Here is a 17,303-nt window from a genome sequence, read left to right as displayed (position 1 = left end):
GTGCCGCTACGCCTATGGAACCCCAATTTGATTAAAAAACAGATTTATATTTCGGGTTTTTTTTATAATTCGATGGCCTACACTACATGAAGAATTGACCGGTTTGAGTGAAAGGTCACGTCAGGGGTCATACGAGCGACCTTTGACCCCATGACGTCAGACATTTGATGAACCAATCAGCGTTGATGTTTCTAGTAGGATACCCACAGTTCTGTGCATCGCACGCCAAGAACTCACTGAAACAGACCGTTTCATTGGCTAATCCCTCACATTAACCACTAAGCGGGTTATATAACAACTCTTCCAGATCCTAGTGTAGTAAAGACAAGTTAAACGAAATTTTGAACTATAAAAAACAAAACGAAATAGGATCTGTGTTTAATCAGACGCATTAACGCGTCCACATAATAAATAACCCACAACACGGAATACTGATGTTAAAACTAAAAGACCTGTTAAATGAAACAGTTATTTACCGAAAACCGCTGTTTTAATATTAATATAACATTTCACAAAAATCTTCGTTCTTTTGGGGCGATGACAAGATCTGATGACAGGATCGATAACTTTGCAAATAAATAATGCACCACGATGACTTTCAACAGGACTCATTCTCATTACCATTTATTTTAAATTCTGATCTATGTTACAATTATATGGTTTACAGGCAGGTGCAAGAAAAATGTGAATAATTGATGAACGATAGGACTAGACAAAGCCCTGTATAGGGGAAGTTACGACAACTCATTTACAGGCGCCATAAAAACTATGACGTCATGGCGTCATATAGCTTTACTTAACAAAACGTTTTATTTTTTTCTTGGTATAACATTTTACGGGCTATAATTTATCCTAAACTAATTGCAAAAGAAACCAATGCAGTGTGATTCAGTGATAAATATGTCAGACAAAATCATACTCAAAATAACATGATTAACAGAATTCAGTTTGACGTTCTTCAGGAATTATCGGAGAGCGAGATCTCGTAATCAGTGTCTTTCAGTGGTGGGAGGATAAATAATTTCTTTTTAAATTCCTCAAACACAGAGTGGTTATACAAGCGAAATGTGTCGAAAAATCGAATTTGACAAAAATCAATTAAAAAATGTATTTTTAATTTGATGGCGGGCATTTCTTTCAAAATGACTGCCAATGTGGTAATATAATACCATTTAAATAAAATAATAATAATAAAAAAAACAACAACATTAATTTGGCAATAAAAGGGCAGCGATAATCTCAAAAATATAATTTCGAGAATTCTTAATGGCAGCTATACTTTTCGTTTAAAGAAAAGTACGTTTTATCTCATTTTTGCGGAATTCTATGGCATATCTAACTACATCCCTGTCGGGGACAGCCAACTTCGACACAACAGTATGATACAGGACATAAATAAGATAGTGAGTAGGTACAAACATTTTGGGACCCAAGATGGAGTCTTTGTACACTTGACGTCATGTTTTCATGACGTCATATGAAATTTCTGGCTTCACAGTTGTCGCAACTTTATCTATATACGGCTTTGGGACTAGATAGAGTTCATGTTAATCAACCCTTGAATAAGTCCAAAAGTTTGAAAATTCTCAAATTTGATCATCCATTTCAAAAAGTTCGGTGGACAGACCAGGTCAATAATTCTGGACAATAGCTAAAAAGGTTTATGGACCATCTTAACTCTATTGACCATTTTTTTTACAATTTTGGAGATGGAGATCTGTACTCCCAAGATTGGGTACAAGTATGGTAATTTGATTTTCCAATTATAATAATGTCAGAGACAATAACTGTGAATATACTTTTGGAACCATCTTTACTAGAATACTCCTTATTCAAGAATAGTTGTTGAAAAACTGTCAAAACCCGAACGCTGAAGAATTAGTACAAGCATGTCAATAGTTTGGGGTTTTTTTTATCAATGAGTGTACATATTTCTGGGGCAGTAACTCTGGAAATAACCCCATGAACAAAATCAAAATCTATTTGAATCTGCTTTATCCCATTATGAAAAAAGGGTGAGTTAGTTAACTACATGATATATTTTGGTCAATAACCAGTCAGGGGCAACAACTAAAGAATTTCTTTTTAGAATAATCTCAAAATTGATAAGTAATATGTTTACCACAAGGGCGATGTCAATATTCAGTCACATTAAACATACATTATGCAAGAGCTGAAACTGCCTATTACAGATCTTTCTTTGGACCTGAAATGTTATCTAAATCATTAATTGGACATTAATTAACTTATCCAGACCATAATCAACTCTCGATGCCATCGTTAGCCTGCGATATTTACTGGATTTAAATACATTTTATGATGGATAATTTAACTACCAACCTCAGTAATGACGACCGAGACTAGCCTAAAATACAATGGCTAAGATCTTGGTTCAGAGTGAAGCAATCTGACTGAAATTTTCAGCATATTTTGTTTTCATTATCTATTTTTTTAACTATTATAGCAAGAACTGCCAGCTCTTTATTTAATCTTACCTAATGCCCCTTTAATATGTAGACCTATACATGTAATAAAATCTATTAGATTTAAATTTGTTGATAAAAGTAACAATTCATCTTAACATCATTGTCAGTTTTAAACCAACAAACCACAATAAGAATTTTATAGAAAATATCAGGAAAAATAATACTGTATAGTTTAATCGTAACAAATGTATATTGAGAATTATAAAATATATCTATATTACCAACAATATAATATGTACATATTCCACAATCAATTCCTTCTATGATATATCAAAATATTATAGATTTATATGGATGAGAACAATATCAACTCACATTGATTAATTAATTTTATCCTTTGACACAAGATAATTTACTTTACATGATTTAAATTAACAATGATTGGAACACAAAAGATAATACAATGATAATTTGCCATATGTATATGTATACAAAGACAATGTGGAAGTTAAATTGTAGTGTTAATGTATGAGAATTAAAAACTAATGTACAACAATTGAAGATAAGATATTATACTAATATAGTGTAGAAACTTCTCTACAATCTTAATTTGTATATTTTCTCTCATCATTCCAACCATCCAAATGATGATGCCAAAACAGTATGATTTCTAACTGAATATACTGATAACCTCTTTCTATCTGTCAAATGTACATGTACTATACAAAAATACAAAAGTGGTAACAGGTGTTCTAGAACAGTGAGAATACTTTGTCTCATGCAATAATGAAACTATGAAAGGAGCAGATTTTATTTCTGTATTATTCTAACCAGTTGCCATTATCATTACCCCTTTAATACAGGCTATCTTAACTTCTTCACCTGAAAACAAGTTAATATTTATTTTCATTTGTGTAAGTTTATTACTTATAATTAGATGAATCAAATAATGATAAGTTAAACAACCAAGATCATAAATCTGGCTTCTTGTGGTCCAGTCTGATGCAAATGTACATCTAGATCAAGAAATACAATAAATTTTTGATATTTCAGGCATAAAAACTGATATTATTCAGTGATTCGACTATGTGGGACAATGTGGGTGTGAGGAGGGAAATTAAGCCACATCATTACCGTGACTATTTATTTTCATACCAAAATTCTTTTTTGATAAATCCAATGCCTGAACAAATAATATTTTCAGGTCCCTCAAAAATTCTCACCAAACCAACCATCTTTGGTTTTACACAGTAATTAGAAAAGAATTTTACCTTCATTAGAAAAGCTTCACAAGCTTCAGCTACAAATTGTTCTGATGTCTGAAAGGTTTGACCCTTACCACGCCCACGATTAGAAACCTATAATTTAAAATATTACTTACTTAACAATATATATCACTGAATTTCAAACTAAAGTGAACCAAGATATCTATAAAGGGTAATCATATTCTCTCTCTTGTATAATCAATAACTACAGATATTTATTGTTTTAGTAGTATTTTCCTGAATCTTGCTACATACTTCCTATTATACAAGTTTTACACTTACATTAAATTTTTCTAGTTTTACACATATATCATAGAAATGTATAAACTTACCTTTTCAAAAGCTTGATATAATGCCTCTGGTCCTAGTTTTTTTCCTGCATCAATTATTCTGTTGATGAAAAAAATAATTCATCATGCTTTACATCTTAAAATGGAATGTACATGGCATTTCACATTTTACACTAGACAATAATTTCATATACTTTTTTCTGAATTTCTTAAGGGGAGGCACTGCTCGACAAATATGAATTTTAAAATAACTGGCTTCTAATAATGCTATCAACTTGAAATTTTCAGGAATTGTTCACATCGACAAAATAGGCTAATCAGCAGTTTTGGGGGAATCTGCTTTACTGGTTACCATGGAAACAAAAAAAATCATTTTTACTGCTTAAAAAAAATCGTTCTCTGAAAGTATCAAAGGTAGAAGCCTGGAACTTTTTTTAAAATGTTCCTAGGACATTTCTCTGTGCAATTATCAAAATAGTGTTGTTATTGTGTCCTTACATGTCATTCTATGTCAACAAAACAAAAATTATGAAAAATGTTGTTTTCAATGAGAGATTTCAAATGCCAATTTACTACACTAAATATTCATTTAGAGTACTGAAAATCCTTATTTTCATGGAACTAACATTACTTAAGTATGTGTGTAAGTTTCAGATATATCTGTTGTAAACTTTTCAAGAACGATTTTTTGTAAGGTTGTCGACTGTTGATATTTTACTTTTTGAGAAATTAAGACATAAAGAAGTAAAACAGCAAAATTTGAATTGCAAGAGTGTTAAAAAGTGCATTTTTTTTTATCATAAACCACTTTATGTGTATTTTCTTTAATTACAAGTGAAATAAAAATGAATGAACATCACAAATATGCAAATATAAAAAATCGATAATTTGAGTCAAAATTGACATTTGTCGACCCTTGCCTCCCCTTAAATCTGAATAATGTATTTCTACCTTCTAAATTCTAAACCAATTAAACTGTTTGTTAGTGTAAGTTTACATATATGGAAATCATAGTCTTTCAAGGCTAAATATCTCCTTATGATTTATTTCCAGTCTGCAGTTCACTGACACAGGACACATATTATTCCCGAAATGATGAAAATACATGACACTATGGTCTAAATACACAACACTATGGGCAATGTAATTCTTCGTCAATAAATGTCTGAGACATTAGTTTCCTTTCTGAAAGGGTGGCTAAGGTGTAGATGTCTATTTCTGAGAACTGGTGATTATTTGGAGAGACAGTTATATTCTGAGAGAACTGGTGATTATTTGGAGGGACAGTTATATTCTGAGAGAAATGAGTAAAAGATAGGTTGCCAGTCAACGAGAGCCACTAAAAACTGATAAAGAATCCATTCAGTAATTATCAGAATTCATTTAAATATGATTGGCTTCTAGTTCTGGCTGATGTTAACATTTATTATACAAATCAAGTACCGTTAAGCTAGTGGTAAATTTAGCTGTTATTGGAAATTGTAGAAAATCAATATGCTTTGTCTTATGAACTTAAGATAACATGTATAAATTTGTAAGTAATTGGACAATAACTGTAGCCTCTAGAATGTGTGAGAGAGAGAGAGAAATGGGATTTAACGTCCCCTTGACACAATTTCAGGACTAACACATGGTTCAATCTATTTCAATAATTTGCTTGCGCAGTGGGAGGAAACCGGAGAAAACCCACGAGGTTGGACAGGCGACCCTACTCCTTGATATGTACAACCGGGGAAGGGAAGCCATGCCAGTTGACTCAATGACAGACCATACGATACAGCGCACTTGTGCTAACCTTTCGACCATCGACCCCCGCCCCTTTAGAGTGTAAACGGGATCATACCCATTAAGATAATATGGCCTGGTTCACCTACCTGATGGAGTTTGTTGCTGAACTTGATGATAAAACTGATTTTAGTTGATCTAAAACAACATCACAAATAACTTTCTCAGCTCTACCTGTATTATTAACATCTAAAGTCTTAAATAACTTCTCTGCTAGTTTACTGTAATCTAAAATAAACAATATATTTTAATATTGGCATTAATTTATAACATAATCTATCAATGATACATGATAAGGATTAGTCGACTACAGATAATGTATTGACTATGATGGTAGTTTGAATTTGAACTTAAAGATGCATTATGTTTGATTTTGTTTAAGAGATGGCCATTTTAAAAAAAAGATAATGAAAAATAATATACTGAAAGTTTCATTCAAATGAATTTATTCTGAGCTAAGTTAAGATGTAGCGTATATTGTTTATTATCGTAGCAATGGTAGTTAACAATCCAGGCTAAGTCTGGATTATCCATTTTTTGTTAAATTATTATATCTTGCGGGTGCTTTAATCCATGTAAATCTCCGCTATCTGATGGTCTAGGGATTTGAATATAGGCCTGTCATGTTGATAAATGTCTATATAATAGTTTGAATAACATTTAAGCCAAAATAAACACCTGCAATAGGAAGATTTAGCTCTTACATAATGTATCTATAAATAAAAAATTCTTAAATACATACATGTAATAACTGGCTAAGATTAATAGTAAACATGTAAATATAGAAAAAATATTTTTGAGTGATGTTGTCAGACCTTGTAAAACACAGCATGTATATACATTAGATCTAAACACATCATACGGCACAGCTTCATAATGACAACATTCTATTTTACACATTAGCTGACTTGTTATAGCTGGTTGAATTTCCCTGTAAATAAATCAGAAAATGTATACAATATGAATGTTCATCAATAACCAATATGATTACTAGCTGCCCAAAATAAATGTAAAATTTTTCTTTAATTTTAATAAGCTCAATCAGAATTTATTATCTGAACATTTCGATACAGTCCCTTTGTTTTATTAGTTCTGATTTGCTACAATAAACAACTCTTTTAGACCAATCGTCATGCAACTTTAATTGCTGGTCATTCAAACAACAATGATCTAATGACTGATGAAGATTCATCACTAAGCGTATCAGAAACTTTAAACTTGATGTTCTTTGCAATCAGGAGGACACCATTTTGATGGTCATAATTTCCGCACCTTACTCTTCTGGAAGTAGTAATGGAATCACTAGGCAATGTTTTGTTACAAATAAATACATATTGCTGTGGTCTTCAAACATAGGGTAACATAATGTTACAATCTTCAAACATAGGGTAACATAATGTTACGATCTTCAAACTTAGTGTAACATATTGCTACGGTCTCCCAAGAGCGCATTCATATATTGGTTGCAGTTTTTAGACTTAAAAAAAATTCCCCAGTCACGTATCTCTTGGGGGGGGGGGGGGGTGTTGGATGGCCGAATGGTTAGCACGTGCGTGCAGTATCACAAGGTCTGTCATTGAGTCAACTGGTGTGGTTTTGATTCCCCGGTTGTACTAAACCCCTACGCGCAAGCGAATTATTGAAATAAAATTGAACCATGTGTTAGTCCCAAAATGACCTAGTTTGAGTCAAATGGAGGTTAAAAATTCTGTCTGTCTCTCTCTCGTATCTATAAATTATAGAACAGAAAACAAAACAAAGTTAATCCTACAAATTCTACGCCTCATTGACACCTTTGCTAGGTATCTTATATCAGGAAATAAAACTCTTTACTAATAGTTGTTTATATCTTGATTGCTTTACCACAGCCATCTTAAATCCAGTAATCTACCATGTTACATCTCTTACCTACATAATGCATGAAGTAGATCTGTATAAATACCTCCATTTACTCCCCGTGCTTTTTTGGTAACTGTCAAAAGATAATAATATTTATTTCATAATAAGTATTACACTATCAATATTGTGGTTAAAGTTTATTTCTAAAAATAAATTCTTTAATTTGAAGACAATTAGATAAAAATGAGATGTCAGACATATGATCTAGAAAAAAAATATACAAAAGTTTTCTTGGACTTGGGTTGTACATTCATGTTACCCAAACAATTTTGAAACTATATATATTAGCAGTTTCTTGGACACTAACCATTTGAGACTTAATTCATGCAGGAAAAGATCTGTAGAAGCAAACATTAAACGTAACACTACATATACCATGGCCATAGTATATCAACATGAACCAAAGCCAATGCCGTGCATGTACTGTAAGGTTATTAAACTTTTATATTCATATTCTAATTTGATTCTCAAATTTGGTTTTAGTATGTTTAGCAAAATTGCTTACCATATTGATGCAATTCAAACAGTGAAGATTGTTAGCTCAGCCAAGTTAAAAATTTCACTTTTGGTTGATAACAGAAAATAACAAGCAAAAATCTACTTTCATACAGCATAAATAACTAACCTTTATGTTTACTCAGAATCTTAAAAGCCTGATGAACGTTAAGGTCAAATATTGGTCGACTATGATGGGTCATCTGTATAACTTGTAATGCCTTCTGTGCTAAACCACATTGCTCTTCATACGATTCAAAACTATGCAGAAAAAATATAAATAAAGTGAGGATAAAGCTGTACTGACGGATTATACCTGATTAAAGTAATCATTAGAGATGAATCTGATAAATAACAGAAAATAGGGTATTGGAAATCCGGTAAACTACAAATTAGTACAAGTAACTTACAAAGATGATGATTTTGTCTTCCACTTGTTGCAATCTCTTTTAAGAAATAGTGTTCAATACAACTACATGTAGCCTATTTTGCGATCAACATAATGTTATATTCATAATAACACAACTTTATGGATTTACTACTTCTTGGTTTATTACATGCAACGTTTCAATACTCTTACAGGTATCTTTATCAAGCAATGATCAATAATGAATAACAACTCTACATTTATAGTTATACATTTATGTTATATCATTCACAGGGGACGGGGGGACGAAAACTTAAAATACAACCCTTTAGACAAAACTGTCATCATCAAAATGGGGTATTATAAAAAATATTTTGGGCTGTTTTATCTTTTATATTTATAAAAAACTTACTATTCTGCCAAAAATTTCATTGGATCTTCAGGTCTGTTGGCTATAACCTTACCCAATGCTTCCTTAATCATATCTTTAACATTACTTTTCTCTGTAAATTAAAACAATAATTTTCAATATATCTGTGTTTAAGCTGAACTGTACATGCATTCCAGTCACTGATTAGTGTATCATTACCAATCAACCTTAATGATAAATAATTTTAATAATAGAATGGTAATGAGCCATAATCTGTATACCGGTATGTAAGTGAGCTTCCAGCTGAGTACAATAGTGGTGTAACTGGGATTCCATGATAAATTGTCTAGCGTATCCAAGAACATCTGGCCCGAGTTCACAAAGCATTCTCAGACTTAAAGGAGCTAAATTGCTATTTTTTGGCACCTAGAAATGGACAAAATGGGTTGCAATGCATTTAATAAAGCAATATGAATTATATAAACTGATTTACATTTGATCGTTTCTGTTATTAAAGATACATTATGGGTGATTTTAATAGTGAGTTTGCCACTCTTGCTATAACAGTTCAAAAATAGATGATGAAAGAAGAATATATAGTAAATTTCAGTCAAATTACTTTATTCTGTAATTTTTGACCAGAAATAGGAGTCAACTCTCTCGTCACCGTCTCCGAGAATGGCCGATCGTTTGATTGACAGGCGTTAACTCCACCTACATAATCTCGATTATCAAGTAGCGTTTTCAATGGCTGTTGTACCGTGAGCCTATTAGGTTTTAGGCGGCCGTTGCAATTCAATTCGTATCACATTTATTTTTACTACAAATTAAAAATAAGACTTTTAATATATATTTAAGAAGCAATTTAAGTTTGAAAGGAATGGACCAAATCAATGAGGCATAATTATAGCCGACTTCTTGTTAGCCTGCGTGTACGTTAAGGCTGGGAATCGATATGAAATTTCAATATCGATTATCGGCAAGAATTTGTCAGCGATTATCGATAATAATCGATTATCTTTTTTCGGAAAAATCCGAACTTTACCGACCTGTTATTTGTGTTGATCGAGTTACAGTAGTGTTATTATCCTAGTCTAATACTGTGCCGATGTACGTAAAAAAATCAATTAATGTAAAATAATTAGTTGCTAAATGTAGGACTAACTTGAGTATTATTCTAAGTTCTGTTCTTGATTCATTTGAACCTTTATTTATCTCCGATAAATACAAAGACAATACATGGTTTCTCTTTGCAAGTGACTGGCGATCACACAGTGTTACTACTAATAGAATAAAATAAAATAGAAGGCGTCTATTGATTGGACAATAACAAAATTATTACGGGCTTTCAAAGTAGAATTTTTATGATTGGTTAATTTAGATGAAAACCACAGTAGAATTCTTCCACGAAATTACGAGAGATAGATATTTTCCCTGGAAGTCAAAAACGTGTTTTGTATGGGCTGTATCTGACATGATTTAGTAATAAAAGCGGAGTTGATCATTAATAATACAATTAGTTTTATCTTGAAAGCAGACGATTTCTCTACAAATCAACCAAGAACAAAGAAGGGAGATAATTCTAATTTTACTATAGGCCTATATGGACACAGATCACTAAAGATTTCCCCATTGACTCCAATGTTAATTCTCGTATCTTAGACCGGCTCTAACTTTTTCCCAAATTTTCGTTGGGTAGAACGCTTTCTACCACAGATGGAGCAACATGTGGCAACCACTTGCCCAAAAGCACGTATGAGGTTCTTCATGAAAAACTTGAGATACACAAGCTGGAAGTGGAGACAAGTAAACATGCAATTTCAGGCCCTACATTTCAACGTAACCAACCTCTCAACTCTTGTATTCTTCCGCATCAAAATTATGAATATTCACCAAAACCTGGCAGAAAATGTATTTTCAAACCCTTTTCCTCAATTCTACACCAAAAAGTCAACAAAAATCGCCATGCAAAAGGGGGAAAAAGGAAAAGGGAGAGGAAGACTAAAAAAAGCTTTGGCCCTTGTTTCGTGGGGGACGGCGTAGGAATATTTGGTGATCTGTGTCCTATATAGGGGTGAAACTTCAGGGATCACCAAGAGGCCTTTTTTATTTCCTTCCCATGTGTTCTGGCAACATGCCGGTGAAAGAAAATCAAAATCAAAGAATAACTGTAAAAATGATGGCCCTTTAAGTACACATGCTGCTTTATGTACACTGGTGCATCTCAGGTCCATAGGCCTTTTGAGCTAAAATTTAAAAATCTTTCTTATTAAAGGCAGTATCTGAGTTCTGTGAAAAAATTAGACAAGTAACAAAGAAACTACATAGAAAACACTCATAATTTGGAATTTTTTTCAAAAATATAATTTTTTACTGCCATGTGATGAAAAATGTACAAAATTTACATGTAGCATCTCTCAAAATACCAATAATTTTCCACTTTTTTAAATATCCGGACGGACAAGAAATATATTTTTAGAATCTGTGGACAATATGCAAACAGAAAAAATGCAAACCAGTTGCATTGATTGTAATATTAGAGATCTATACTGAAACATGTATGCCTACCCCCTGAACATGCCACTGATTGAATTAATCTAATCTATGGTTGCAGAACTTACATTACCAAAGGAATCTGTCTAACAGCTATGTTTTACCATCCCTGGCTAACATATGCACATATAAACTAAAATAGGTGCAATAAATATGAATTACGGTTAAAAATAGGCCTTGATGAATGAAAAAAATGACATATTTGGTCTATGATCACCCCTCTCTAACAGAAGGGTCACAGAATACACAATTTTCACAAATTTGGGAATATTTCAATGTTTCCAACATCTCAAACCTCAGAGGCATGTTACAAATTTGTATTGCAATCCTTGTGCTGAAGCAAGATGTCTGGAACTTTACATAAATTTCCTGAAAAAATGAAGTCAAAAAAGTAGTCATGACAGACTTGACAACATAAAAAGAGGCCTGAAAAGGAGAAAAATTAACATTTTATTGTTTTATAGGCAACATAAATGCAGCAAACACCACAAAATATTGAACATTAAACTGACATTTACACATCTACACCAGTTTTATATCTGGGTCTGGTCTCATTGGCCTGAAATGCCTCAGGGTTCTACGTTTGACTCTGAACAAATAAGGGTTAGAAATCCTTGAAATGCACAAAAAAAATATTTTTGGGTGAAAAATAACATTCTTAGCTGTAATTCAACCACAAATTCCAATTAAGATCATTTACATGTCAACACAGGTGCATTTAAATCCCTAAAAACACATTAATAGAAAAGGGTGGGGTGGGGCATTTATTGCCTCTCTAAACAGAATGATGGAGTCAAAAATGTCTAGAAAGGCTGGGATATTGCTTCCTACATGAAGGAAATGCAAGAATTTAATGTTTCAAAGAAGAAAAAAAAGCTTATTCTGGGTAAAATAGTGGCAAAATTGAGCCAACCCCTGTTTTGAACATTTTGTACAAACCCATCTGCTGTACATTATTAACTCAGTGTTACCAATTTTCAATTTTCTGTAGGAAAGCTGGAGCTATTTCTAAACCTGACAAACATGTAGATCCCATCTAAGTTATATTAGCAAAGAAAATATGGGCATTTTTAGACATTTTGACTCATTTTAGTAGTCATGAAAATATTAATTTCTACATCCAAATGGGGGGAATCTCAAGATTTTTTGTGAATATTCCTGATTTTTAGACAAAATTTGGTGAAATTTCAATACTGTTCATTTTATCTGTGCTTTCTGAGACTGAATAAGCCAACATTGGGCATTAGAATATTTTACTTACTGTTAAAAATTCAATAAAAATTGAAAATTGAGAAATTTGTAGTAAAATCACAATTTTTCTTCAAAACTTTGATTTTTTTTTTTTTAATTAACTTTTTTTAGTTTTTCTGTAGCCAAACTATTTTAATCATATTTTCTGAGAATTTAATCTTCATATTTTCAAAACTAAGGCATATCAGTGACAGCCTTATCACACACAGACAGGACACAGATCACTAAAGATTTCCCCATTGACTCCAATGTTAATTCTCGTATCTTAGACCGGCTCTAACTTTTTCCCAAATTTTCGTTGGGTAGAACGCTTTCTACCACAGATGGAGCAACATGTGGCAACCACTTGCCCAAAAGCACGTATGAGGTTCTTCATGAAAAACTTGAGATACACAAGCTGGAAGTGGAGACAAGTAAACATGCAATTTCAGGCCCTACATTTCAACGTAACCAACCTCTCAACTCTTGTATCCTTCCGCATCAAAATTATGAATATTCACCAAAACCTGGCAGAAAATGTATTTTCAAACCCTTTTCCTCAATTCTACACCAAAAAGTCAACAAAAATCGCCATGCAAAAGGGGGAAAAAGGAAAAGGGAGAGGAAGACTAAAAATAGCTGTGGCCCTTGTTTCGTGGGGGACGGCGTAGGAATATTTGGTGATCTGTGTCCATATGATGTGCGATTGTCATTGTTCACAAAGTGCGTGACCTATTTTAGTTTCAACTGGTAATAACAACAAAAACAACGAAAATATTAAAATAATGTATTTAATCTTAAAGTTTAGTTTTTTACAATAATATATATTTAAAATGTGGCAGTTTGTAAGCAGAGGAGGGAAATACTATAGTTGTGTTGACGTTGTGTATTCATTCATTCGTCTGCTAATGCCAGACTACGGCAAGTTCAGTCATGTGAAAGTGACCGTAACTTCTGCCGATTATCGATTATATCGATATTTTTGCACAGCCTTAGTGTACGTACTGTAACTGGTAGGCCTACTTAACTCCCGATGCAGACAAATAAATAGGAAACAGTGATCCAATGGGGCTGCAAATCAACTGGGGTAATGTTAGCTGCAATGTTTACCAATTTCCATAATTTTTCTGTAAACGCAAGTGACAAAACAGCGTATAATACCGACATCCAAACTCTCATTTTAACCAGAACTAAACATAATATCAAGGCCGTATATATCGAACTTTCAATCAAATTGACTGACATGCGGCCTCGCTCAACAGCGGCCTCGCTTCGTACACTCTATCATTTAGCCTCGATCTAAAATTTCCGGGAGTATGACGTCAACGTAACGGTCAACGTAACGGTTAATCTCCGCTTACGACGCCATTTAAAAATTTAATCAATCAATGAAATCCTGTTTAAATCCAAGCCATCCGTGGGTCTACAGAGTTGATTTTGTGCCTGTTGTGTAAATAAAGATCTTATTTAAATTTCTATGACATCTGAAGCCAAAATAAAGACTTGCAATAATCAGATTTAGCTCTTGCATAATGTATGTTTAATGTAACTTTCTGTTATTAATATAACTTCTAATCAGTTATGTTCGGCAAAATAAGCAAAGAGTCTGAATTGAATGGCAGTCTTTGGCGCCTTGTTATTCCAGTCTACACAGGTAGTATTCTCCGACATGGGATATGTTAACCTTGTTTACTGAGTCACTTCATACAACTGGCACTCAGAAGCATTTTGGCACACAATTCATGTGCCAATTTTAGCATTTCATTTTGTTTGAAATATTGGATATCAGAGGCCCAACTTTTCACGGTAAGATAACAACATCAACGTTGATTTAAATTGACCAATAAGTCATGTTTGCAACCTCAAAGACTGTGGATGATATTGAGTTAAAGACTTGGCTTATTTAAGTTAAGAATTTACCCAATTTTCAATCACTGTTTATGAAAAATATCTTTGATCCAGAATTTGATACATTATAACAACAAAAAGGGCTATATTTACTTAATCAACCCACTTTGCCCCATAACACACTTCATCCCACCACATATTTTCCCCTTCAACCCATTTTTGGTAATACCTGCCAACTATTCGCACATAAAAGATTTGAACTTTTATACATTTTGTTGATCTGTTCCCATTTTGGGCTATCTTCGTGGTTAACACCAACGAGTTTTGAGAAATGGCTAAATTTTTATGCCCCAGATTAAAAATTTGTACAACTTATTTTAGATAATCACACTAAATTCAACTTGCTTTGCCCCCTTTCTTTGATTTCCAGGGGTGTTGGATGGCCAAATGGTTAGCGCATGCCCGTTGCATCATAAGGTCTGTCATTAAGTCAACTGGCATGGTTTCGAATCTCTGGTTGAAAGTGACAAGGAGTAGGGTCGCCTGTCCAACCTCGTGTTTTTTGGGGGGTTTTTTTTAGAAATTTTACGCGAATCCTTGTAGATTCGCAGCATAAGCTCTTGAGAGAATCCTTGCGCGAATTAGATTCAGAGATTCGCATGAATTTCCAGGCCTGCAGACTCAACCCAAATTATTAATAAAGAAAAACAGACACTTATTACCGTATTTGTATTGGAAATACCCTAATCAACCACAGCTAAACACAAGCCATGTGCAACATATCGATGTCTTCCTTCAAATACCATCATAAAGATACACATAATTTACTATACCTATCCCTTCTAGATTCAGATACTTTTATGTTTAACACTATAATAGCCGCGACAACTAAGTATTGTTTAATGGTCGAGAGCGAGACATTAAAGTAATATATTGTAACAACAAGAGGGCCGTAGGCCCGGGAGTGTTTCTACAATATATTACACAATGTCTTAAGCTTGAGACCATTAAACAACTTAAAATACAGACACTCTGCACATGCTTTTTTAGTGAAATACGTCAAGTGAGTCCAATATTTCACTAGTAAAAATAATGTGCGATCATTTGAAATAATGTTACGCCAACATCAAAGGGTGACGTCAAATCTGTATTTTAATTGCAGATAATCTACTCTTCTAGATTCTGTAGGCTTATTCCAACAATTTCCTCAGGCTTCTTGATATCAAAGTTAATGATGGCTGCAAACCGTTTTATATGTTTCACTCAAACTTTCAATATACACATCAGGTACTACTTCTATATTGGCCATTTTTTTTTTTCGGGGGTTGAACTATTTTCTCTAAACACCCTCAGCAGAAATTGATTTGCAAAGGGTTTACTTTCCAGTCCCATGTTATTAGCGACATTTTAACAGTTTGTGAACTTGACTTGCCGACTGCAGTGTTTCAGACAAAGTGAGCAATACAGTTGGTGTGCTTACCTCTTGCGGCAAGGGCAGTTAATTCGGTGAATAGAAATTAAGGTACATGCGTAGTTACAGACTTGTGTAACATTTTTGTAATCAAAGGAAGTCTTTAGAACCACTCCAGTAGTCTAATGGCAGTATACCTTGGGCTTAGACTAGTCAAAGAGGAAAGTTATCAGTAGTGTCTAGTCCCTAGTGAAAACCATTTCCAGTGGAATTTCCAGTACACAACGATTATTATATGTCTAATTGTTGTTTCGGTTTGACAGAATTGTGATCAATAACAATAATGGATCGTGGTTTGAATGAAAGAAGAATTTGACAGAATTTGATCCGAGTTAGACTAAGGCACTACTAAATCTCTATTTTAACTTATAGAATATTCTCATGCATACAATTAAAATATAAGAATTTGTCCGGATAACCACAAAGGCAATATCATTATTTGTTAGTAAATTTTAAAAGACCTAGAAACTGTTTATCTGTTTCTTGGAGCTTTTCATCGCCAACAACCTTTCTTTTCTCCGCCATGATTGTTGACATGAACAACACTTGATTTTGATTGGCTACAGCGGCAATACAAACTTTACGTTCTGCTTAAACGCAGATAATACGAAACGAAATTAAATTTTAAGACTGAAGTTATCCCCCTTTTAACCTTCAAAAAATTAATATTATAACTCCTTGCAAATATGCAGAAATCTGTATTTAGTTAGCGGGGTGCAAATATTCAAAACTCCAAAATTGATTTCTACACCATCTTGTCTCAAAAAATAACGTAGATATATACATGTTTCTATCTAACTGCCGGAATTAACAACAACAACAAAAACCAAAAAAAAAAAAAAACACCGCGTTTTATTGAAGTGCGCAGTTTTTAACCCTGCCCGACCCACTTCCCATTTTTCAATAAATATAAGGCCAGCTCAATTTTTCGTCATGTCATGGGATGTAAGGCTAGATCTAATCCCAACCCTAACCCTGGACCTAGCTAGCCCAATGCTTACCCTAGTCCTATCCTACAATCTCAGCAACAATAAATTCACGTGCCCTATCCTTATTTACATATCTCAACGACCTTGACAAAAATTGAGCTGGCCTTAAATAGATTTAGCCTTGGAATTTGGGGGTTTAGCAATTATGGAGGTCTGGCGGGGGTACCTCGAGGTCAACAATGAAAATGCCTGACGATGGTCATATTTGAGGTACATGTGAACATGCTCAACATTTTTCGACAAATTTGTATTAAGTTATATCTATATCTAGGTTATTTTTATATACCTATTTTTTATAGTTAATGCTTAAGCTTA

At 33.3% G+C, this 17,303-nt stretch overlaps 1 protein-coding gene across 1 annotated transcript; it reads right to left on the bottom strand.

The window, feature by feature from the left end:
• Positions 1 to 607: 607 nt before the first annotated feature.
• On the bottom strand, positions 608 to 16,577 carry LOC126832149 (tubulin polyglutamylase complex subunit 1). Its single transcript, XM_050562851.1, has 9 exons — positions 16,461 to 16,577; positions 8,940 to 9,030; positions 8,291 to 8,421; positions 7,675 to 7,738; positions 6,582 to 6,697; positions 5,856 to 5,994; positions 4,024 to 4,081; positions 3,698 to 3,784; positions 608 to 3,308 (listed from the first exon to the last, which is right to left on the bottom strand). Exons 1-9 carry the CDS (start codon positions 16,534 to 16,536, stop codon positions 3,291 to 3,293), a joined length of 780 nt encoding a protein of 259 aa, XP_050418808.1. The 5' UTR covers positions 16,537 to 16,577; the 3' UTR covers positions 608 to 3,290.
• Between the last annotated feature and the right edge of the window lie 726 nt (positions 16,578 to 17,303).

This window comes from Patella vulgata, chromosome 9, assembly GCF_932274485.2.
Source record: "Patella vulgata chromosome 9, xgPatVulg1.2, whole genome shotgun sequence".
Classification (NCBI taxonomy): Eukaryota; Metazoa; Mollusca; class Gastropoda; family Patellidae; genus Patella; species Patella vulgata.
Note: the sequence above shows the minus strand (reverse complement) of the source record. Positions and strands in the feature narration are given on the sequence as shown.